Below are 24,893 nucleotides of genomic sequence, written 5' to 3' on the forward strand. Positions count from 1 at the left end.
GCTATTCTTCCTTTGCAATAACTCTGACCACCATTTAGGTCACTTTGGGCAATAAAACTCAAAACACCAGTTTACATTTTTAGCAAAAATAAGTGCGGTATAGAATCTCCCACAGATGCGGTATGTCTCAGGCCATTTGGAAGATTCAGGATCTGCCACATCCCAGACTCTCAGGAGGACATTTCGGAATCTAAAGCATCCTTAATGTCCACATGTCCTAGGTCAGGGTCTGATGGCACGAGGGCACTGCACCCCACACGGGGCGGCGGGAAGGAGAAGGGGCTGCGGAATGCAGACCTGGGAGGGGACCGCTCAAAAGCCGACAGGCAGAGAGGAAAGGATTCTTAGTGGGTATGACGCAGGAGGCAGATAAGGATGGGGCGGCAGACCAAGGTCACACGCCAGGATACTGCAGAGTTTGGACTCAAACCGGAGTCCCTGACTTCAAGCCCGTTGTTTCTGCCTGTGTCCCGGGGGGGGGGAGAAGGGCGAGGTCCCCACGAAGGAGGCAGATCCGAAGCGCCGGGGGCCCCGGGGCTGAGCCACGAGGCCGCGCTGCAGAGACGGGCGGCCAGGCGGACACAGGGGTCCCGGGCCTCGCTGCCCCGCCCCTCGCTGCCCCGCCCCTCGCTGCCCCGCCCCTCGCTGCCCCGCCCCTCGCTGCCCCGCCCCTCGCTGCCCCGCCCCTCGCTGCCCCGCCCCTCGCTGCCCCGCCCCCAGGGTCGCTCGCCGCGCCTGCGCCGGGATGCGCGGGGCCGAGCAGCGGGAGCGCGCCCGTCCGCGGGCTGCGTCCTCGGGGTGCCCCGCCCCCAGGTGCGTCCTGCGCGGGGCGGAGCGCGGCTTCCGGCGCCGCGCCCTCCCCTCTCCGCCCCTCCCCTCGCGGTCCTGCGGCGTCGGGGGCGCGCGCGCGGCCGCCCTCTGGGACACAGTTCCGAGCTGTGGTCCCCGCAGACTCCGCGCGTCCCGGCCTGTCGGCGCTGCGGCCCGACCCTGAGGTGACGCCGTCGCCCAGGGCTGCGGGGTGTGAGGCCCGCCGGGGTGGCTGTCACCCCTGGGAGGGGGCGAGGGGTCGAGGAGGGGCGGCCGGCGGGGGAGGGGCGGTGGGTGCGGCCGGGGGGTCTGGGGCGCGGAGTGCAGCGGGGCTCGGAGGGGGCCGAGCCGGCGGCTGGGGGGCAGGAGGGTCCCCGAGGTTGCGGCGCGTCCTGTGGAGGAGGATGCTGTTCGCCCCCGGGGTGTCGGGGTGCGGATGCCGGGGTCGCCGCGGGACCCCCGCCTTGGGTTGGCCGGGGTGGTCTCCATGCTCAGGGTGCCGTTGCGGAGGGCGGAGATGTTGGGAAGGAAATTCCCTCTGAACACCTGGCCCCGAGCGCGGGTTCCCTTGGGGGCTTCGGGCTGCCCCTCACTCTGCGCTTTAGGAGGAGTTTGGGAGAGATGCGCAGAGCTCGGGGCACGGTTTGGGGGGAAATGCCCTGATTCCTGAAACGCAAGGCTCCAGGCGTGGAAGTATTGCTACTACAGCAGACGCGAAAGCTCGGGAGGCTGTCGGCGCTAGTAGCTGCAGGAGGGTTGCTCCTGGGCTCCCAAGGCTTGGACAGACGTTTCTAAAATAATAAGTCTGAAAGAATAAAGGCAATCACGTTTACTTTCCGTCGAGGACGTTGTGCAGGAACAGAAGGGGAGAAAAGGAGTGTATGTTGGACTCCGAACCGTGAGCCAGGTTCAGTATTATCTCATTCAGTCTTGCCAGCATCCTTTGGAGGTCGGAGGGGTCTTATTCTATTGGGCAGATGTGGAAAACGCTTCCCAAAAAAGTTAAGTCACTTATTGCGGTCCCAACTAGCCAAAAGGGCTGAGATTCCAACCCAGGGATGCCAGACTCGTCCTTGATGCACGATATTTTGCTTCTATCCAGAGAGCGATGTTACATATTTTTAGGGAAGATTCCGTACAAGACAACATTATTAGGGCAGTTAGGGCTCTTGGGGGTATTTGGGTTAAAAGCTAACTAGTAAGGCATTAATCCTGGAATATGTGCTGTTTAAGTGTATTTTCCTTCAAACAGGATTCAGTATAGGGAAATCTTGCATTCAGGGTCAAAGCAAGTTTATTAATACATTACAGGTTTATCTGAGTGTCTTTTATATTCTAGATGCTAAGCTATGTGCCAAGAATGCCAAGATGAATACGATTTGTAATCTCTGCCCTTGAGCTTGAGAAGATGATTGCATAAAAGAATTTCGTAGTATTCTCATAAATTGGAATCTTTGCTAGTGTGTGAATTAATCGGACTAGAATAGTTTTAAGCACAAGTTTTTAGGAACCTGTTATATATAAGAAAAGGTATTGGATAACTTGTCATGTGGGTACCGTTGCATTATTTTCCCATTCAGCAAGAAATACTGTCATAAAATTTAGGTTAAATCATACTGACAGTTATTATTTTCTTTTATTATTATACTACCTTCAGTAAATTTTAAAACACTAGAGAAGAAGAGAACATTTATAATTTATCCCCTGTTAAGTTAAAAGGCTTGATTTCTTTTTTTGACTGTGCTGCACTGCTTGTGAGATCTTAGTTCCCCGACCAGGGATTGAACCTGGCCCTCAGCAGTGAGAGTGCTGAGTCCTAACTACTGGACCACCATGGAATTCCTGTAAAAGGCTTGATTTTAATAGTGCCTTTTTTTTTTTTTAATTTATTTCTGGTTGTGCTGGGTCTTAGTTGAGGTAGGCAGGCTCCTTAGTTGCAGCTCACTTGCTCCTTAGTTGTGACATGCGAACTCTTAGTTGTGGCATGCATGTTGGATCTAGTTCCCTGACCAGGGATTGAACCCGCATCCCCTGCATTGGGAGGTGGCTTCTTAACCACTGCGCCACCAGGGAAGTCCCAATAATGCTTTTGTTTTATTAGTTGAGAAGCCAGTGATGTGTGTAGCTGGGCAGGAACTTCTTTCAAGTCATCTGCCAAAATGTTCTTAACCTCTTCTTCTAAAAAATAAATCTTAAATTAAAGGTATCGTTGATACCAGATTCCATTTAGCTTTTATCGCTCAGAGTTCTAGTGGAAACAAAATCTTCGGTTTAGGCCGAAATGGCATCTTGTTGAAATGTATAACATTACCTCTGATGCGGCTGTAGGTAGGTGGATAGAAGGGGTAGTGGAACGTTTTGGAAATTTCTCCTGATGGCTTCAGTTTCTCAATGAAGTGGGGATCAAGGTCATCATTTGAGAGCGATGCTGTGGGTGGAAGCTTTGGGGGTTTGGGGATTAGGAGAGTGAAAGGACTAGTGAAATATGGGATTGCCAGGCAATTAAACAATTATTCTTAGGTATGAAAAGTGCAGTCAAGGAAGTATGGGTACACAAAATAAAGATGTCTAGTCTAATTTTGCATACAAGGTATTTGACAACCTGTTCCCAGGGCCTGTCCTAACAGTGTCATCTAGAGGGTACACCTGCCCTTTTTGCCCCAATTCACTTTGCCCGAGCCTCTGCCTCATTGCAGGTTTCCCTGTTCTTTACACAAGTCAAGCCCCTTTGGGGAGTCTAGTTCTTCCATTCTTTTTCCCTGACTGGAATTTGCATTCCACTCTTTCCCAGACTCTTTCCCCCAGTTGCACTTATCACATTATATTAAATTTTATCTATCTGCAAAGTCAGTGACAGTGTCTAACTCCATTTTGTTTTTTTTAAAAAAAAGTTTGGTGCATAAATCCCTCAGTAAGTGTTTAATGACTATGCCGCTTTTCTTCTTTCTTCCTCCTTTTGTCTGTAACGGTGGTCAGCAAGCTTTTCCTGTGAAGAGCCAGATAGTAAATGTTTTAGATTTTGTAGATTTGTGGATTCTCTGTCTTGATTACTGAACTCTGCCGTCGTAGCACAAAGCAGTCACAGGCAGCACAGAAACAACTGAGCGTGGCTCTGCTCCAAGAACACTTTATTTCTGGTCTCGAGAGTTGAGCTTCCTATAATTTTTACATGTCACAAAATATTGTTATTCTTTGAGTTTTTCCCCCCCATTTAAAAATGTGAAAAACATTCCTAGCTACTGGGCTGTACAAAACAGGCTGTGGGCTGGATTTAAGCCCCTTGGCCTCCGTTACAGACCTTTGATCTATAAAGACTCTCAGCAAATCTGGATAAAGGAACTTGCGGTAAGATGATACTGGTTTTAGTATTACCATGGGTCGTAGAGAAGCAAAGATAAAGAAGGCAGTCTTTTTTGTCACGGATTTCATGGTCAAGTTCAAGATTAAGATGTAAACAAATCGTGATGACACAGTATGGTAACTGCAATTACAGTTTATTTATTGGAACAAAGGAGTAATAATCAGCTCTGCTTGAGTGGATCAGAGGTCACCTCTAATAGTCGTCTGTTGGGGACACGTTCAGCTGAGATCCTTTCCAAGAATCTTTTCAAACTTGCTAAGGTGACTGACCACATCTTTTGCCAGGATGGCTGTGAACATTCGGATGGCTCAATTCCTTTGTTTTATAGGATATAATCTTAATTTGTTCCTCTCAGAACTAAAATTAATACATTCTAGATAATATTTTCTGACAGTTATTTCTAAAGGTCATGCACATTTTTACTGCTTTAAGAAAGGTGAAATATATTTCATGGCACATATAATATAGTAATGTTTCTTTAATACAGTAGTGAATGTCTGATACTGAATTTTGGGTTATGTAAATTTAGTCTTTAAGTCAACTATTAATGCATTAGAAAAGGAAGATGGGCTTTAGTGGGCTTTCAGTTTTCTTGCAATTTATTAGATTTAATGTGAATTATTTTTATCTAGGAAAAGTATGGATATATGGCTGTTAGCATCACTGACGCCATCTTGGGCTCTTACAGTTTATCCTGTCCTTTCACCCACCCTACCCAGGACTGAACTGTGCAGTAAGTCACTTCTCTGTTGTCAAGGCTTTGCAGTTAATAGAAACTGTTTTAATAATCATTAGGATCAGGTGGCCTCTATGCTCCGTTAGTCCCCAAACAATGATGATGTATATTCCCGGCGCCCACGAGACTAGTGACCCATTCATGAATTTTGACTTAGGAGTGCACGTCCTGTTTCCAAGCACCTGCCTCCATACTCTAGGTTAGCTATAAAGTCGTCCCAGTGGCCCCCGCCGGTGTGGAGTGCAGCTGCTAACGCGTGCAGGTCGTTGTCGCCCGATCCCGAGCCCACCCTGTGAGTAAGTTACCCTGTGATAAACTGATCCATTGATTACATGGGGCTGCCTGCCTCGTTTTGTTTTTCGGTCGCAAGGTGCTTTCTCAGTTCAGTGAGCACTTTTCGTTCCCTCCCTCCAGGAGAAAGTTAAATATTTAATTAACCCTTTAGTGATACTAGGTGTATAAAACTAATTATTATTTAAAGCTCTATAACAAACTTAACACATTCCCCAGATATGCTGTGGAGCAATGGAAAGAAACTTTAAAGATTCTTAAAAATAACTTTGTATCCTTATTTCTATGTCTTTGTCATAGTTCTTGAGCAGTTAAGAATTGGCTTTGTTAAAGAGTTTTAAAGGTACTGCCTTGGTGAGACTTTGGAACTGTATCAAGTATTATAAGTTTTCCAAAAAGTACGATTTGTTAAAAATATGCCATTAGAAGTTTTATTGTACTTAAGTTGTTAACTTGTGCTTTCAAGGGTCATCTTCTAACATACGTTGCAAAAGAGAAGGTCATACATGTGTTGTCTACTCAAAAAGCTGCTTTTTTACGGTTGTCTGGTCGTCTCTATTTACAGCGCCCTGGGCTTGTGTGAACTCTGTTACTTGTGCGTAAACTCCCCCTGGACGTTGACTGTATGATTCTCTTCCCACTTACAGACAATGTTAAATGCGGGGCAGGCCAAGCATCCTTTACTGCCTTTTCCTTTTGTCCTTTTGAATCTCGCCACATAAGGCTATAACGTTTGGGATAATTAAGGGGAATTATAGTGTAGAAAGAGGAAATTTAGAGCTTTATGCTAAATATGGGTTTTCTTTTGGTCCAGGAAAAGGCACAGGACAAGTTAAACTTTTTACAGATGTCCCCTTGCTGGCCATGCCTCGTTTCTAACTTTTCAGCCCTGTTTTCAGCTGTGCACTTGAGTCAGAAGAGCCACTTTCATGTCACCTCTGCGGGGTGGATTTCCACCTTTCTTTCAGGAAACCTCACTGCCCCGCCCATAGGGCTTGGTTTCAGCTCAGACACCGTCTCTTTATCTTTTTATCTTCGGCAGAGGTCTTCAGTATAGAAAGCACTGCCTTCCCATATCCTTCCTCCATCCCAAATCCCCCCTCCCTACCCTGCAAAGCAGTGTGGGGCGGGGGGAGCAGAGGGGACTTTATGATCACCCCACCAGTGGGAGGTGTAGGCTCCCCTCTTTTCTTTTTCCTTCTGTCTTCTCCCAAAGGACAACCATTAATTCTCAGAGACACTGTGGTCTCAACACTTGAAGAAGCAGCACAGTGTTTCCCTCAGCACCTGTGGTTTGCAAGGAGCCTTTTACAGTAGTTAGTGCTTCACATCATGATGCACAGCCATCCTCGCCTGATTTATTCCCCACGGCCCTTTTCAAATTGCACCTGCTTAGACTATGTGGGTTGTGGGTGCCCAGGTGGGCAAATAGGTTCATTGTTGTCAGTTTATAAAAACCTGTCTACAGCTTTGAAGTTACTGGTTAGACGAACATTAAACTAAAAGTTAATGAAGAATCGATGTTAAGAATGTTTCATTTTAGTTTTCAAACACCCAAACCAGGTGTTTACTTTCTTGAAGAAAACAAGCAATTGATTTTTCTTCTTTAAGATGTTTTGTTTTAATAATTTGAGTAGATAGAAGTTCGAGGTTATTGTAATTGAACATTTTTCACATGATTAGACTGGAGCTTATGAATATAAGAAACATCAGTTTGTTCAGGTGAGTCATAACACTGACTCATCTATACACTTCATAACAGAGTTCATACTTTCTGGTCATCATTTTCTTCCCTTTGTCCTTTGGCCGTCCATTCTGGGGGAATTTCCTTGACTCAGTCTTCATTCTAACTCACCGATTTGGCATTCACCCCAGCTAGCAAGAATTTTATTTCTATCTGTCTGTTCCATTTCCAAATTCTCTAGCAGCTTTCTCTTAATTGCTTTGTCCTTGTTTCATGAGTATGATATCCCTTGAGGATATTAGTTGTACTACTTTTATAGACAGTAGTGATCAACATGTGTAATTACTTGCCATGTTCCAGGCACCATTTTCAGCTTTATGTGTATTTATTCTTTTGGTCATTCTGACAGGGACAGAGTAGGGAGACAGAGTAGGTAATTAAATAGTTAATCCCACTAGGGGATCATAAATAAAGAAAAAGTATGGGAGACCCTGTAAGTTAACAATCACTCAAGAAAGCAGGTTTGCTTAACAACAGAACCAAGCAGCAGAAGCACGAGACATGCCCCCAAACAATAAAACAATGGTGGCATGAGACCCACATCCTGCCCAGTGAAGTCCGCAAGTTAATGATCCTTGAGAAGGGGCTTACATGTCTGCATGCACTAAGAGCAGAGATATCAGGGAAAGGTGACATTATACCAAAACCTGAAATAATTTACAGTATCATAGTATGTGTAACAGTACCGCCGTTTTGCTCATTTCCATAGCGCCGCGACAATCCCGGTTGGGCCATATGGGGTCAAAAACTCCCCCGCCCACCATGTAGGAGGAGTTAATAGTGGAAGACTTGAAGAATGAAAAAGAAAGTGGTCTTTTCCCCCCTCCCCACTTTTCCTTTGCTTATAAAAATGTAGCCCGCTGAGTTCTCGGGGCGGCACTCCCTTGCCTGGGGGCTTGTATCTCTCACAAGCGTCCTGTACTGACAACCTCTTCCTTCCCTCTCACTCTGCCTCTCCCTGAATTCTTTCTGCGCTGAGACAGAAGACATTCTGGCTGAGGAAAAATGATGAGGATGAAAAATCTACCTAGACTAGAGCTCAGGGGCAAAAGGAAAACAGCATGAAAACACCTTTTGCTTCAGAAGGGATTTTGTGCTTTGGAAGAAAGGACAAAACTGAGGCTGAATAGACACTGAAGTGACTCCTTTGATTAGTCATTGTATGTCATCTTCTGCAGAGACATTTCCCTGTTAATATTACTTTAAAGCTACTTTAAAAACTACATCAGTGGTTCTCCACTTTTTATCGGGCCCTGCACACTCACTCCCATTAGCGTCAGTGGAATTGTACACTTAGTAGGCAGGGAGGCATGTGGGTCTTTAACATTTCCCTTTGTTCCTGACACACTTCACTTTGAAAACCGATCCTTCAGAGTTTTCTAACCATGGAGTTAAGAACACATTATACTGTTACACTGGTTGAGTCCTTTGATGCGAGAAATAGAAACTGATGTGGTCAGCTTAAGTGAAAATAAAATATACTGGGTAGATAATAGGGCATTTCACATAGTCCAAGGAAGAAGAATCAGGTTTTGGGCACAGTAGGTATCGAACCTTAGGGGAAAGCTTAGTACCGAGAATGTATGAACTTTCTTAAATGTTTCTATTAATCTAACTGTTTCCATGGCTCCCAGTCTCTGGGTCTCTTAGTTAAAAATTCCACTCTGCCCGGAGAAAACTTAAATGCTACCGCTCAGAGGTAGTCGTGGTGATGGTAGTCGTGGTGTGTCTGTTGGGATGGCGGGGTGGGTGCACAGGTTCATGGGCTTCAGGCAAGGCTGTTAAAGACTCAACCCTGAGTTCAGGGAGCAGTTCTCAAAAGAAGGAAGAATACTGTGAGTCCATCAGCTGCTTTAGGAGGGGCCTTTTTTCTAAAAATGAAGCATCAAGCGTGCAGCGTTCAATCTGAATGAATAATTCAGTGGCTCCCGCTGAATCAATGTGTTTTGGCAGATAACTTGAGAATGTTCTTGCTGTTAAATTGGTTAGTGTTTCTCTGTTTCGTAGTAAATCATCCTCGAATGAGAGTGATCCGTCTGCGTCTCTCCCTTCCACCCTCCCTCCTTCCCTCCTTCCTTTCTTCCTTTCTTTCATCGGCCTAGAGATGATCACCAACTCATTGCAGGATCTGATATAACAGGAATGAGGCTGTTGGAAGAATTTATTTTGAGTGTATCCTCCTTTCTTGGCTGCTGCAATTTTGCTCTTTTTAATTTACTCATCTAATATTTTTACAGTATGTCTAATTGTGTAATTACTTTTTTCCCCACCATATAAGGAACACACATTGATGGGAAAATTGAGAAAATAGAAAAAAGCACAAAGGGAATGAAAGTTGTCTAAATCTCATCATTAAATTTAAGAAAAAGCTCTCTTCTGTACATATAAAGAGGATGTTTATTTGATCCAAACTTTAATTATGTATATTGCCTTTTGGGGGGTAAGACAAGCTGCCTCTAAAAAGTTGCCTGCTTTTTTATCCAGGTGGAGACGGTCAGCCAGCTTGGAACAGACTGTTCTTGTTGTAGAGGGGGTCACACCAGTGGCTGCCATCAAATAGGTTTATATAAAACAAGGAACAAATATCTCTCTGAAGAAGGCTTAGCGGGACTTTTTTGGTGTCTCCTCCAAGCTGCCCTCTCGATACCTTTTTAGGTGACGGGGCCGAGCCAATTGGAGCAGGGACCACGGAGAGTGCACTCGGGAGCCCGGCCAGGCTGGCTTCTGCTTGCATATAACCTCTTTGAAGAACTGCGACGTGGCTCCAGCAGAGGTCCACTCGCAGAAGGGGCCCCAGGGGCCTCCAGAGGGTCAGCTTAGTCTGGAAGAGAGCTACTGGGCCTGTGATGCAGTGATTTAGGTCATACAGCCCAAAAAGTATACTGAGGTGAAATTTGTTTCCGTCACTCCAAAGTGAGACCCTGTACTCATTAAGCACTTTGTCCCCTTCTCCTCTGGCAACTACCAGTCTGCATTCCATTTCTGTGGATTTGTGTATTCTGGAGATTTCATATAAATGGAATCCTATTTGACCTTTTGTGTCTGGCTTCTTTCACTTAACGTAATGTTTTGGAGGTTCATCCATGTTGTAGCATGTATCAGTACTGCATTCCTCTTTACGGTAAATAGTAAATCATTGGGTGTGTACACCACAATTTGTTTTTCCCTTCGTCTGTTGGTAGACATTTGGGCTGTTTCTGCGTCTTGGCAGTTATGACCCTGCGTGAACGTGCACTTGTTTGAGTCCCCATGGAATAGTGGGATCATGTAGGAACTCTTTAACTTTTGGGGAACTGCCAAACTGTTTTCCTCGGCAGCTAAACCACTTTGCAGTCCCGCCAGCCGTGTATGAGTACCCAGTTTAGCCACGGAGTTTCTTATGAGAAATTTGCTCTCATTCAAAGCAGTATTCCTGTAGGTGATGCAGTGGTTATTCTCTGGCTGCTTTCAAGATTTTTCACTGTCTTTAATTTTTAGCAGTTTAATCACGATGTGTTTGAGTGTGGCTTTCCTTCGATTTATCCTGTTTGGGTTTCATCAAGCTTCTTGAAACTCTTAGGTGTTTCATCTCTGGCCAAATCTGGGAAGTTTTCAGCCAATAATTCTGTAAATATGTTTTGCAGCACTAACACACTTCTGTCTTCCTGGGTCTCTGATCGTTTGAATGTTAGACCGTTTGTTACCGTCTCACAGTTCTCTGAGGTACTGTTAATTGTTAAAACAACAACAACAACAACAAAACCTTTTTTCTCTCTTTTGTTCAGATTGAGTAGCTTCTCTTGATCTATCAAGTTTACTGACTGTTTTTCTGTTGTCTCCATTCTGTTTTTGAACCCATTCTATGGATTTTGTTTATTTGTTGCTGTGTTTTTCTGTTCTGAAATTACTATTTGGTGCTGCTTGATGTCTTGTTTCTTTGCCGACACTTTCATTGTTTTCAAGAATGAAATGAATGTTTTCTTGCCATTGTTTGCTGGAGCACTTTTTAAATAGCTGCTTTAAAGTTTTCGTCAGATAATTTCAAAATCTGTGTCATCTTGGCAGTGGCACCTGTGGGTAGAGTTGACATTTTTCACATGCTTCATTACCGGAGTCATTTTGGGTTGTGTGAGACTGCGGGTTTTGTTTCCATCCCGTAGAGAGCACTGATGTCTTCTTTTAGCGTGCTGTCCACCTGGTTAGGTTCAGGTCTTCAGTTTCTGCCCACATTCTCTGAACTGTGGTTCTAATTTCGGTTTAGTTTTCAGAAGCCTTTGCAGGGCAGTTTGGATCTGTCCGTGTGTGCCGCCCAGTGACCCATCTGGATCTGGTCAGTGGTCTGTCTGTGAATTCAGTTCCTCAAGTGTTTGGTGCACAGAGCAGGATTAGATCCACATTTGCCCAGATTGGGGGTTAGTCCAGGAGCTCATAAACAACTTCACTGCGTTGCTCCCCTGAGCTCCTCTTTTCATTTGCTCTCCCTGCTGCTTTTTGATTCCCTGTGGTTCCTCTTTCCCATCTTCCAGCCGCCAAGCTAGGGTTTTCCTGCACCACCGGGCCACGCACTTCGGCGACTGCATGTGCCGCATGCAGGGCCCTGTGGCTGGAAGGCGGCAGAACAGAAAGTGGCAGGGTTTGTCCCCCAACCCTTGTGGAAGAAGCTCCACTCAGAGGAGAGAGTTTAGCTGGGTTCACCTTTCATCACTGCAGTCTGACACTGCTGTAAGCGGGGTTGCTTGGGGACAAGGGCACAGGAGAATGTAGAAAAGGATAAAAGACTGGGTGTTTCCCCGCCCTCCGTGAGCGGAAGACTTCCGTTTCCTAGCGAGCCAGAACTCGAGAGCTTCCTCCGGAGCTTTCTGTGCGCCCCGGTGCCCGCTTCCCGTGCGCCCAGTTTAGAGGACACTGCAAGAGAAAAAGTGGAATTCCGGTTCCCCCTTGTTTCACATGCTACTGTGTACTTTCAGAATCTTCACGTAGCCGTTGCATGCATTCCGTCCGGGTGGGAGAGACAGTGTGGGGTATGCTTAACTGTCTAGCCTGAGGCTGAAACATCTGTCTGTCTCTGACATTCGAAATGGCATATACTTGACTGTGTGGTTCCAATTTCTTTTTTTCCAATCTCCTTTCTTTAGTAAACTAATCCAGAAAACATGGCTACTGCAATTAGTGAAGTTGGAGTTTGGAGACAGACCAGAACACTCCTACTGAAGAATTACCTAGTTAAATGCAGGACTAAAAAAAGTAGCGTTCAGGTAAGTTAAATGACCATTATGTCTTATTGCAGTTTATTTTGCATATGTTCCATCTTTAGACGATTTGTTTTGCTGGATATATTTTTATTATAATTTTATATTCTTAGGTCCCTTTAATTTGCTTGTAAAAACTTGTGTTGGCCTCAGAAAAATACCTAAATTATCCCATGTTTTCTGAATGTCAAAAATTTTAATAACGATGTCTAAATTTAGTTAATTTCTAATATCAGTGCTCGATTTTGAACCTTGAGGCATGCATTTCACGTTTCATGGAATGAAAAATAAATTCTGCAGATAACTTCATGGAACATTATTCCACAGTTTATTCCTTACGGCCGCCCATCTTTTGGACTCTGGATTGAACTGCCCATAATTACTAAAATTATGTCACATATTTGTTCCCACAAGCATACATTACTTTATTATTTATTTATTTAGCATACATTACTTTAAAAGGTGGAAGAAAGTAAGAACTCTGGCTAACCAGTTAATAGTGATTTTAAAGGATGGAATGGTATTGTTGATCTTCTCCCGAAGCCAGCAGAACAATTAAACAGCAAGATGAAACAATAAAGAGTTCATCCCTATTAAAGTTGACTATTGAATACAATTGAGTATAGTTTTAGTAGTAGAAACTTAGCTGTAATTAAAGCATGAGTTTTAATTCAGACTTGAATAAAGACATTTTTATGGTGATCCCTATTACAGATGTTTGGTAAGTTACTTTAAATAAAGTCATGTATGAGTAAATTTATTATTATATTTTATATTAGTAATCTAAGATGTTTAAATGTTAGCTTTTATGTCATTTAAATGTATTATGGTGACTTGAATTTTAAAATATTTTAGTAAAATTGAATGTAAAGGAAAAATTCATATGCTATTGGGTTAGGTTCAGCACAGTATTTCTTTTAGGATAGAATTGCTTTTAGTTTTTGTACTTAAGAAAGGAGACCCAAGTTCCTCATGTTTTTTGTTAGTATTAGTTATATTCATAGAAATCTTGATGATTTTTGCTGCCACTGTTATACTTTGTAATCATTTTGTTTGTTTCCTTTATTACAGGAAATTCTTTTTCCACTATTTTTTTTATTTTGGTTGATACTAATTAGCATGATGCATCCAAATAAGAAATATGAAGAAGTGCCTGACACGGAACTTAACCCCATGGACAAATCTATCCTCTCTAACTTAATTCTTGGATTTACACCAGTGACTAATATTACAAGAGACGTCATGCAGAAGGTTTCTACTGATCACCTTCCTAGCGGTATTGTGAGCTTACATGTGTATTCTGTCTCTTACAGAAAGCCTCTTCAGTATTTTGCTGTTTGCTTTATTGAGTAAATACCATTCTTAACATTTAGATATATGTCCTTTCACCAAAACATAGTTTTATAGAAATCCTAACATCATTTAATTCTGCTGCCTTATGATTCTTGTGAAACTTTAATTTGTAGTCTTGGTAATAGGAAGCATATTTTATGTTTTAATATTTTATATTTAATTCATAGACCATTTATAAAATAAACATATTTGTATAGTATAAAAGATTTGAAGGAATATTTCATTTTGATTCTGACTCACGTAACTATTAAGAAACTAGAAACACATGGTAAAGACAGTAATGCTGATGCCAGGATAATTGATTTAATGAAATGCTGAATTGTAGAAAATAAGAAAATAACCTGTTATCTTCCATCATATAGGATTGTTAGTTGTAATTGACTTCTAGTGTGTGTCACACATTATTGGATAATGTGTCACTGAATAGAAGTTGTTTATACAACCATGAGCCAAATAGCTTTTTCCCCAGTGATTTCTTTCTGGTGTATCACTATTTAATATTTTTATCTTACTAGTATAGAATATATTTGTTGGTTTGTCATATTAAGCATAAGCAGCATGATAGCCGTAAGAATTTAGCATGTCAGCTAAGAAGAACTCATCAGAAATGTTGAGAATGAAATTCGTTGGTAATTCTGAGTAGGACAAAAGTATATACGCTAACGAAATCCAAGTCAGTGTGTATTAACTTAGATGCCAGAACAGTAGAAATGTATGTAGATTTTTTTTTTTTAAAGTTCTGTCTTTTTAATGGCAGAACTCTGAACGTGAGACTGTACATACATACATGGTAACTTAACTGGTAGGATGTTGAATTAACACCCTCTTTCTTCAGATCAATCCTGGAGCTCCATGTACACCTTCTAGGTCTGGAAAATCATGAGAATTAACATTTAAGTAATACTGTATAATTTACAAAGCATTTTCATGTCTGTAACTACATTTGATCTTAACAGACCCTTGGGATCAGCTAGGTATTGTGGGTGAGGATACTAAAGTTCCGGAAGTTAAATTGCTTACCTGTCCTCACACAGCTAATAAGTAGTAAAGTTAAGTACTGAGCCTACGGTTTTTTTTCCCATTTCATGACATGTTCTGAACCTCCTGTAGTGAAGACTGCTTGCTTGTAAATAAAACTTCAAGAAAATGTTTAAAAATTAAGATTATTGATGTGAAAAGAGCTGAACGATGATTACAGTATTTTTTCATGTATCTTCTAAGAAAGGAACAAGCAGTATTGGGTTTAAATGGCAATTTTTATTCAAAGAAGAATGTGTCATAGTTACTAAAATACATATTTAGTTTCTGAGGAAGGATTATGGAATTTTCTTCATAAGAAGGAATATTTGAAAATAAAATATCCATTCATTTATCAAGGAGTTATTTGTATGGTTTTACTTTGAGATAGATAAGTGAACTACATATATTGCATATAAAGTATATGATCTATTTTATTATGTTAATAACTTATGTGTTACATGACACATGCATAATTTATGTAATCAAATGACAGCTAAGAAATAGTGTCTGTAAAATTGCACTATTTTAATATTCATTATTTAGTTTTTTTTTAGAAGAGCTGTATTCATTTTCTAAGAAGTTAGAGCATCAAACAAGTGCTTATAAAATATTACATTCATCAAATATAATGTTAAATTTGGTGTATTGTATTACAATAAACTATTCAAATTTGTGAGCTAACTAAATTGTTATAATATTTTATAGTCATAATTATTGAAGAATATACAAGTGAAAAAGAATTGCTAGCATCCAGTCTTTCTAAGTCCAGCAACTTTGTAGGTGTGGTTTTCAAAGACTTCATGTCCTATGAACTCCGTTTTTTTCCTGATATGATTCCAGTATCTTCTGTTTATATGGATTCAAGAGGTAAATGGCCCTAAATAATCAATGAAAATGAATTAAATTCCCATTTTTGCTGCTCTTAGTTCATATGCAAAATTTGATGGTGTCCACCATTGGCATTTTAAATAATAGTTATTCAGATAAGAAGACTGTCAACTGTAGCATAAAAATATGTGTATATTTATCTATCTACTTCTGTATATATAATATGAAGTATAATTTATGTAACATCCACTTTAATTTTAATACATTTATATTGTTTACAGTAACAAAACAAAATTTTATCTTGAAATATATGACATTCTAAGTCTGTTCTTTTCTCCATGTAATTGTTTTCATATGTGGTATGGCACATACCTTTAAAATCTCAAGGTCTTCCACCAATAAACTTTATTAGTTTTATGTTGGAAACGTGGAAAACAGCCTTCAGTGCCTAAACCTCTGAAAAGATAATTACCAACCACAAACATTTATTGACTAATGTTAAAGTCACTGTTAAGTACTGTATTTGTGACTTGATTCTGCAAAGCCCTTATAGAATTTTTCTTTTTTTCTGTGCTGTTCACCTGGACTTGTCCTTGCATCTGGAAGGTCTTTAAAGCTGATAAGTCATTGTAGAATGGCTTGCCTTAAAACAGAAAACTGACTTATTTTAAATAACTATGTTTACCATTAATTTCTTTCTTTCCATTTGTATTCATTTACGATTCAGTATCCTAACACATGTAACTCTTTAATTTCAAAAATTTGAAGTAAACAATAAGAAACGTGATAGACTTTGTTTGCCTTTGGAGGGCCATTGCTTATTTTCTTTGGTCCTGTAGAAATTGATTAATTATGTTACTTTGGTAACCCCATATGTGCTGCCTTTAAAGAAGACACTTGTATATTGCAGAATCTTATGTCTCACATTTTTTTCTCCATAGCTGGCTGTTCAAAATCATGTGAGGCTGTTCAGTACTGGTCCTCAGGGTTCACGGTTTTACAGGCCTCGATAGATGCTGCCATTATACAGGTAAATATGAAAAAGGAAGAAAAATAGAGTCAAACTGTATTTTACCAATCATCCCCTAAGTCTTTACCACAGGATTTCATTTGACTGCTGTCAAATGTACAAAATACATAACTTAATACAACTCCTTTATGGAAAAAGATAAGGGAGAAGTCATATTTTCTGATTTAATTTTTTTGAAACCCACCTTATTTGATGGTTTCTAAGCATGTGATTCAGCATTCTGTATACCAGTATTATCATATCTGTGTTGACTGTAGATCATATTTATGAAAGGTCTACATTTGCAGACTTTTTCCCTTGAATAAGAATAACTTAGTTTAAGGAAGGTGAGTATCTTTATCTTAATCACAGTGGTAGATTTTATTTCTTATTTAACAAACATTTATCACTTGTTTGCCAAACGTTATTTCTAAGTTATGTACTAAGATTCAACCCGTTTAATCTTTAACACCCCTGTGTGAAAGGGTGCTGTTATTGTCTGCATTTTATATGTGCACCTGAAGCACAGGAAGGTTATAAGTGACTTTCCAAAACTCAGTTAATTAGTGGCAAAGCTAATTCAGATCACTTTTGGGTCCCAGTTCTGTATTTTAATACTGTACTGCCACTGAGATTGTGTATAAATGTTGCATTTACGTTCTAAAGACATGCTTAGACCTGATCCAGTGTTTCACATTTTAGCAGAAATGAACAGGAGACCTTGAATAGGAGACCTGTCTCTGTTAGTTGTTAGACTGCTGTGTAGTAAAATGACTACAAAAATAATGCTTTACTTGACTGCGTTGTTGTTAGAACCATATGAGATGATATATATAGAATTGTCTTATAAACTCTCACAACATGGTATAAATGTATTGTAGGTACAGTATTCAGTAACACAGAAGATTAAGGTAATGACAGTGAAATATAGGGCATATCACATTGACAGTGTTAAAGTACTTATTTGTGTTTTGGCCAAAGACCTTAGCCGTCCACAACCCAGACCATACTGGATGAACAGGTAGAGCAGATCTCATTTTAGCCATTCATTTGAATGTTAAGTAGAAGTGTATCGTATGGCATAACTAGTTTTATTATTCTGTCTATATGCGTGCTGCATATATAGATTTTAAAACAATAGAAGGACTTACTATCTACAAGAACATTTTAAAAAGAGTCATTCTTTCATAGTACTAGTAATCATTCCTTAATTCCTCAATTTTATAAATGCATGTTTTTATTAAGATGCATATACTTGTCAGCTAAAGATGATAATTGTGCAGTTTTATTTTCTTTGACAAATTATTTAATAAAAATTTATATACTTCCCAACTTCAGACTTTAAACTTTATGACATGCTTCCAGAATGAGTAAAAGCAGTTTTCTATACGTATCATGATGCTGGGGTCAATCACTTCATTTCTGGTGTGTAGCTTTTTGAGGATGGTATTTGTACGAGGTTATTGATTAAATTTGGGGGTATAACTGTCACATTATTTTAGGGGCTACTATCAGAACTAAATTAATTGAATGTATTTACGTTTTCTAATTACAGTTGAAGACCAATGTTTCTTTTTGGAAGGAGCTGGAGCCAACTAAGGCTGTCCTTATGGGAGAAACTGCTGTTGTGGAAATAGATACCTTTCCCCGAGGAGTAATTTTAATATACCTAGTTATAGCATTTTCACCTTTTGGATACTTTTTGGCAATTCATATCGTAGCGGAAAAAGAGAAGAAGTTAAAAGAGTTTTTAAAGATAATGGGACTGCATGACACTGCCTTTTGGTGTGTTATTAAAACTTTGTTATTCAGTGTGATTAATAATCGTATAAGTATACAAATCTTCAGAATTGTAATTTCGTTGTTCACCTGACTTGATGAGGTCTGATCCTGTTTTCTCACAGTTATTGCCTTTGTCTTGGAGTATGAGACCAATCAAAATGCTTCAGCAATTGATTGGCTTGTTTTAACATAAGGGAGGTGAGCTTTGGAAAGCTCATGTGGATATTATATACTTAAATTTTATTTCATATTTTGTTTGAATTGATGAGGCGTGCTCCATGTATTTCAGTGTATATTTCAGTGTATAGAAAATAGGAGATTTTGGAAAGTTAGAAATTAATTGCCTGTTACACTCCTCCTCAGGTGTCGTAGCATATACATGTTATTAAAATGTAATCAAAATGACAGAAGTTTGTGTATGTAGTATATGGGCTTTCTTTCCCCTGGAAAAAGTTATTTTTGTGAATTTTTTAAGATGATAATATGCAAATAATTTCTAGAGAAACAAATGAAAAAAGTTCACAAATGAGCACATTAGCATTTTTATACAATGATAATTTTATAGAGGCATGCATTTTTATAAATAATTCTAAGTGTATTTTTCTTACTTTTTCCATTATGTAATAACAACATTATTTTGACCTCATTTTGGGGGGGAAAGTTAATACTGTTGCATGTGAGTTGTTATTGTAGACCATTTTATTCCATTTAGCTCAGTGCAACAGTTAAAACACTTTACATAATGGGGTCATTCTGTATGACGTAGCATCTTTGCTCATTTTTTTTCTCCTGTCCTTTTACTAGTGATTGGTTTTTGAGATGCATTGGTTATTAAAGTATTCTGTGAGGAAACAGTAGCTGGGAGAATGTAGGCAAATCAGCTTCTCAGTGCCTCAGTTTTGCCTCTGTAAAGTAATGGTTTTAGTTTTGGTAGTTCAGATATCTTTTAGCCCTATTTTGGTGATTTTATGATAGCATACATTAAATTATCTGCTAACTTGAAAAATGAAAATAAAATGAAACTAAATACTGTGGTGATTTCACTGAGCTCTGATTTTGAGGAGAAATTTTGAGTCCTGTAGTGAATCCATTGTTAATCTTCCTGATCTCACATTGTGTTCCTGTAGTAATTATGTTGTCGATTAGCAAGGTAACCTCTACTGTCTAAAGTACCAAAAGCCATCAGTTTGTCGCATGTACCATAAAGAAAATTGTCAGTCATTAAACTCTTTCGTATTTTAAGAAAATCAGAAGTATTGTGCATTGTTGAACTTTTGAGGGTTTTAGATTTAATCATGAATTGCTATAAATCTGTACAGTTTTTTTTTTGACTCTTAGAAAGATAGTCACCATTTTATCTCTGTATCAGATGATACTTTTACCGACAACTTAACCAATACTGTATTTTTAATTACGTATGAGAGCTTTAATTTTCAATAGATGAGCATACAAAGAAATGAAGAGATTGGCTTAATTTTAAGAATAAAATGGCTAAAATAAAGCTGAAGTTTTGTTTAAAATGTTTTTTCTATTTTTTTAATTGTTAAAGCCTATGTCTTTAGCCATAAATGTATCTGTGTTCCCATTGCAGGCTCTCCTGGGTCCTTCTGTATACAAGTTTGATTTTCCTCATGTCCCTTCTCATGGCAGTCATTGCAACAGCTTCTTCCTTATTCCCTCAAAGTAGCTGCTTTGTGATATTTCTACTTTTTTTCCTGTATGGCTTATCATCTGTAAGTACTTGCATTTGAAATGGGAATAAAGAACTGTCAAAATATTTGATTAATAAAGTCTTACTGTTTGGTTTACTTACAGTCGATTTCCCATGAAAGACAAGATTGTTACTAGGCTACTGATACATGAGTTGTATCATTGTGCCTCCATATTTTTAGAAAAGTTACAGAATATTCTCAAGTTTAAATTTAACTTGTTTTCATATGATGTATTCCACATACAGTTCCTCTGTGTCTGTCTTTCACTGTCTTCATTTAATTGTGCTTATTATACACCATTAAGATTGTCTGGTACTAGACTTTTTATTCCTTTGTTTTTATGAGATCCTGACTGTTTCAAGTTAATTTATGTTACAGGATGATGTCGTGTAAAGATATATGTTTGTAAGTGTAGCTCTTTGACAGTGTTGATTTCCATTCGGTAGTTTGGTTGAATGTTGGATGTTCATGACAAGCTTTTGTTTTAAGTGGTCCCAGTTTCCATTCTGATTGGCGTATGTGCCCATGCTGTATCCGTTGTTAAATATTTTGACTATCACCCCTGCTCTTTTTTTTTAACATTTATTTATTTTTGGCTGCGTTGGGTCTTCGTTGCTGCGCATGGGCTTTCTCTAGTTGCGGCAAGCGGGGGCTACTCTTCGTTGTGGTGCGCAGGCTTCTCACTGCGGTTGCTTCTCTTGTTGCAGAGCACGGGCTCTAGGTGCGCGGGCTTCAGTAGCTGTGGTGTGTGGGCTCTGGAGCACAGGCTCAGTAGTTGTGGCGCACGGGCTTAGCTGTTCCGCGGCATGTGGGATCTTCCTGGACCAGGGCCCGAACCCATGTCCCCTGGATTGGCAGGCGGATTCTTAACCACTGCGCCACCAGGGAAGTCCCATTCCTGCTCTTTAACATGATAACTTACAAATAACTGATATCCTCCTCTGTATAATTGCCTGGTTTTTAACTGGCTCTGTTTCTTGTCAACACGTGAAGTTGAAAAGATGGGCTCTGTGTAAAACCTTGTTGACATACTGTTTTGATCATATTTGTCTGTATCTAACTGCAGAAACACACGGTGGTTTATGGTTTCTACAGTGCTGAGGTGATCATGTTTGCCTATTACATAGATAAAATGCAGTTTTTAATATTTGTCGGTTTAAATTTTTAATGTAGAGCACTATTTGTATGAAAATTAAATATCTCACCATGGCCTTTAGAAATTAATTGTATTTTAATGAATGTATTTTCTAATGAAAATAACTTGTTCTTTCACAAGGAAAATTTAATTTTGTTTTCATACCAGTGTATATGAACAATGCTTTAACCTTAATATTTATATCTTACAGGTATTTTTTGCTTTAATGCTGACACCTCTTTTTAAAAAATCAAAACATGTGGGAATAGTTGAATTTTTAGTCACTGTGGCTTTTGGATTTGTTGGCCTTTTGATAGTCCTCATGGAAAGTTTTCCCAAATCTTTAGTGTGGCTTTTAAGTCCCTTCTGTCAGTGTACTTTTTTGATTGGTATTGCACAGGTAGGTAATATACATATCTTGCTTTCACTAAATATTTTCTTTTCTCTCCACTTCCATGCAGCATATTATACTACCATGAATACTGCCCTTAGTTTGCAAAAAAAATTATTTAAAATTTTCAACATGAAAAAGGAATGATATTTGAATATTGGAGTACATTTTGTATTGGTTTCATTTATATTTTCTCCATTTTTGAAGTTTTTTATTTATATGACCTGTTTACAAATAAGTTCTCCACTTTTCACTTTAGTGTATCTCAATAATCTGCTTCACTGCAGTAACTCAGTTTGTTAGAAGTCATTGGTTTATGCGTCAGGTAATCTAGATTGCTCTGTGGCCTGGTTTTATCGCTCCCTATTGTAAATTTATCTCACATGTGCGCCTGGGAGAAAATTGTGTGTGAAGCAGAACAAATTTTTCTTGACTGTAGTAGTGAAAGTAGTACCTTGTGGATTTTACAGGTCCAGCATTCATGAGATTATCTTTACCTAAATAGTATTTAGATTTATAAATTTGATTTTTATTAGTCTTTACGGGGCACTCTGCTTCTAAGGGGAAAATTCTTATAAGAAACTGCTTTATGTATTCGAACACAAATTTGGTTAATGGGTAAAGAAAAAAATGTAATTACTTAATACAAGAGATTATTCATGTTGGCTGGATAGACTTCTGATTTGTGAGACTTTGCTTGTTTATGAATATTGAGTTAAACGAATTTTAATTATTTGAGACCCAAGAGCTGTTATTACATGTTTTGAGAGTCCCCTGAGTCTCCTTAGGAAGGAGAATTATAGATTCATAGGTTTTTGTTGAGTGGGAGGGACTTTGAATGCCATTTAATTCACCTTCATTTCACAGGTGAGGAGACTGAAATCCAGAACAGCATAATTAAAGTTTACTTACTTGATGGCAGGGCTGAGACCTAAACAAGGCCTCAGTCTCTGTTGCTTTCCGTCTGCTCTATCACATGTATCTACTACGAATAATTTAATAGCTGTGTTAATTAATTATAGCACCTTCTCCCTTTTCAGTGTTGAAAGGTGCTGACCATAAGTTTATCCTCTAATACTTAATTTGTCTGACTTCTCTGTGGACCATAACCCTTTTGTTTGCATTAGTTTTTATTTCATTTGATAATCATAGCATTAGAATTATTGTACATGCCCCAAGAATAGATGTATACTAGTTTTAGAAGGACAGCATTGAAAACATGGTTGAAAGGGGTTGCTGTAATAAACTCATGGTTTGGTCGAGTTTATTGTTTTCTTTATAAATTCATGTTACTAATTTGGTAGACTGTTTAATCTGTTAAAAGGCCCAGTTTACTGACTCTGGATATTATGAGAAACTCTAAATAGTGTTAGCTATTTTATAAAATGGTAAAATATTTTATCATTTTTATATAATAAAGTTGGTGTTTCTGTTTTTCAGGTCATGCATTTAGAAGATTTTAATGAAGGTGCTTTATTTTCCAATTTGACTGAAGGGCCATATCCTCTAATTATTACTATTATCATGCTGGCCCTTAACAGCATATTCTATGTCCTTCTGGCTGTCTATCTTGATCAAGTCATTCCAGGTATGCAGGTAGTTATTGGATTTTACAGTAAAGATATTTAGGTTTCTTTGCCCACATAAGGTTAACTTAATTAAAATTTTTTTTTCTAACTAAGTCGTATTCACTGTTACAACTTTTTTTTTTTTGCATATAAAAATAATATTTATTAACTTAGGTTGTACTATATATTGATTTAGTCAAACCAAGAGATTAACACAAAAACTTAAGTAAAATCTTTAGACTCCATTCAGCTTGAATTTCATATTCTGGATAGGACAGGAGACTGTCTTTTGCTTAAAACAAAACAAGAGAGCAAAATAGCTTCAATGACATTTTGTAGGAGAGTGCAGACCTGTGGGGAGCCAAGGCTGAGCCAACCAGGCACTGTGGCTAATCTAATGAATTTGCTGCCCATGTGAGAGCCACCCTGCTCAGCCCCAATGCTGGTTTCTTTGCTATTAAGGATAGGATCCTTGTTATAAAAGTTCAAACAAATTTCCAAAGCCCTCACATCTTCCTTGAGGTGGCAGGTGCACTGCTGGTTTGCAGTACAGGTAGTCTGGAAGCTGAAATCACTCTGTTGTAGCCTTTTATGCTTTGGCAGCATTTTCCAAAATTTTCCTTTTCCACTGTTCATAATCCTGTGTCAGATCTTCATCTTTTTGCGGTTTATGTGGGATCTCTACTACATTCTCTATTTCCTTTGCTGAAGGTTCAACCACTGTCTTCTTTTTCTTCCGTGGTGGAGTAGCTGAATCTCCAGGCTTACAACTTTTAATTTAGTTTTAAATAAGTATATTTTGTACCTTATGCATTAACTGCTAGTGAATGTAAGGAGATTGTGGGTGAAAAGAGATCAGTTTGCTTTGAAAGCCTTAAGTCCCTAATTGAACTTCTTAACTCAGTGCTTCCCCACGTCCATCTTTTTGGCTACAGTGTTTTGTTATTTTACCCTATAAGGTCCAACCCCATGGGGTAATCTGGTAACTCCTCCCATTCCCCGCATCCCTTATGCTGTACCTATAGCAAACTTGTGCAGATTCAAAATATTACTAAATAACCAACACCCCCTTTTCTTTTTCCCCTGAGTTCCTCATTCATTTTGTCTGTGTGCTAGACCTGCAGTCTTATATGGAAAGACGCGTGTGGCTTTTAAAACTTGGATTACTTAGAACTAAATAAACTAACAGTTCCTTCTCAGTAGCGCAGGCCACATGCCAAGGGCTTGGTAGCCGTGCCTGGCTGTTAGTCAGCACGCTGCGGAGCACAGGTGGGGACGTTTCTGTCGTTGCAGGAAGGCACGGTGGGCTCTGCTAGGCTAGACCGTGTGGCAGCTTCCCTTTAGCTGCCTCCCTCGCGGCTGTCTAAGAGCCTCGCCATTCCCTCTAATCAGGCTAGTCACCTGCTCAGACACCTTGCCGGGCGGGCACAGCCTGGTGAACGAAGGAGAGACGTGTTATATGTTGATTTCCTCCACACCTGCTTTCATGTATTTAGTCACTTCTTAACCACTGTCCCCCTCTGTACTGTATTTTACGTCCATCCACACGGTCCTATTTATCTATTTAAACACATCTGCAGTGTATCCGTTACATTATTTTTAGCTACCCATAACAGAGAACCTCTTTAATTGTCTTAAACAAGAAGGAAATCAAGCGTTTTATTTAAAGTCCAGAGATAGGATGGACTCCAGGCCAGCTGGACTTGCTCAGCTGTGTCATCAGGGCCCACTTTCTCCGTGTTCTTGCCTCTTTGTCTCAGGCTGGCAGGTTGGCTCTCCTCATGGCTGCACGGCGTTATGCTTCTTTGTTCCCGTCCAGAGGGAGAGGGAGAAGGAGAGGGAGAGGGAGCCTTTCCCCCAGTAAACCCTTTGCTCCTGTCTGGTTGGCACCTGCTTGTGGCTGGAGTGGTAGCAGTCACCAGAGC

At 39.7% G+C, this 24,893-nt stretch overlaps 1 protein-coding gene across 1 annotated transcript in view; it reads left to right on the forward strand.

The window, feature by feature from the left end:
- The first annotated feature begins 901 nt into the window (after window positions 1–901).
- The window catches only part of ABCA5 (ATP binding cassette subfamily A member 5), a 62,393-nt gene continuing 38,401 nt past the window's right edge, over window positions 902–24,893 (forward strand). The window contains exons 1-9 of the mRNA XM_061175504.1: window positions 902–995; window positions 12,057–12,176; window positions 13,242–13,446; window positions 15,249–15,410; window positions 16,313–16,401; window positions 17,936–18,165; window positions 19,754–19,895; window positions 21,221–21,409; window positions 22,841–22,988. Of these exons, the coding sequence (XP_061031487.1) occupies window positions 12,075–12,176; window positions 13,242–13,446; window positions 15,249–15,410; window positions 16,313–16,401; window positions 17,936–18,165; window positions 19,754–19,895; window positions 21,221–21,409; window positions 22,841–22,988 (1,267 nt within the window). The 5' untranslated portion in view covers window positions 902–995; window positions 12,057–12,074. The remainder of the gene's footprint in view (window positions 996–12,056; window positions 12,177–13,241; window positions 13,447–15,248; window positions 15,411–16,312; window positions 16,402–17,935; window positions 18,166–19,753; window positions 19,896–21,220; window positions 21,410–22,840; window positions 22,989–24,893) is intronic.

The sequence above is a fragment of the Eubalaena glacialis genome, chromosome 19, assembly GCF_028564815.1.
Source record: "Eubalaena glacialis isolate mEubGla1 chromosome 19, mEubGla1.1.hap2.+ XY, whole genome shotgun sequence".
Lineage (NCBI taxonomy): Eukaryota > Metazoa > Chordata > Mammalia > Artiodactyla > Balaenidae > Eubalaena > Eubalaena glacialis.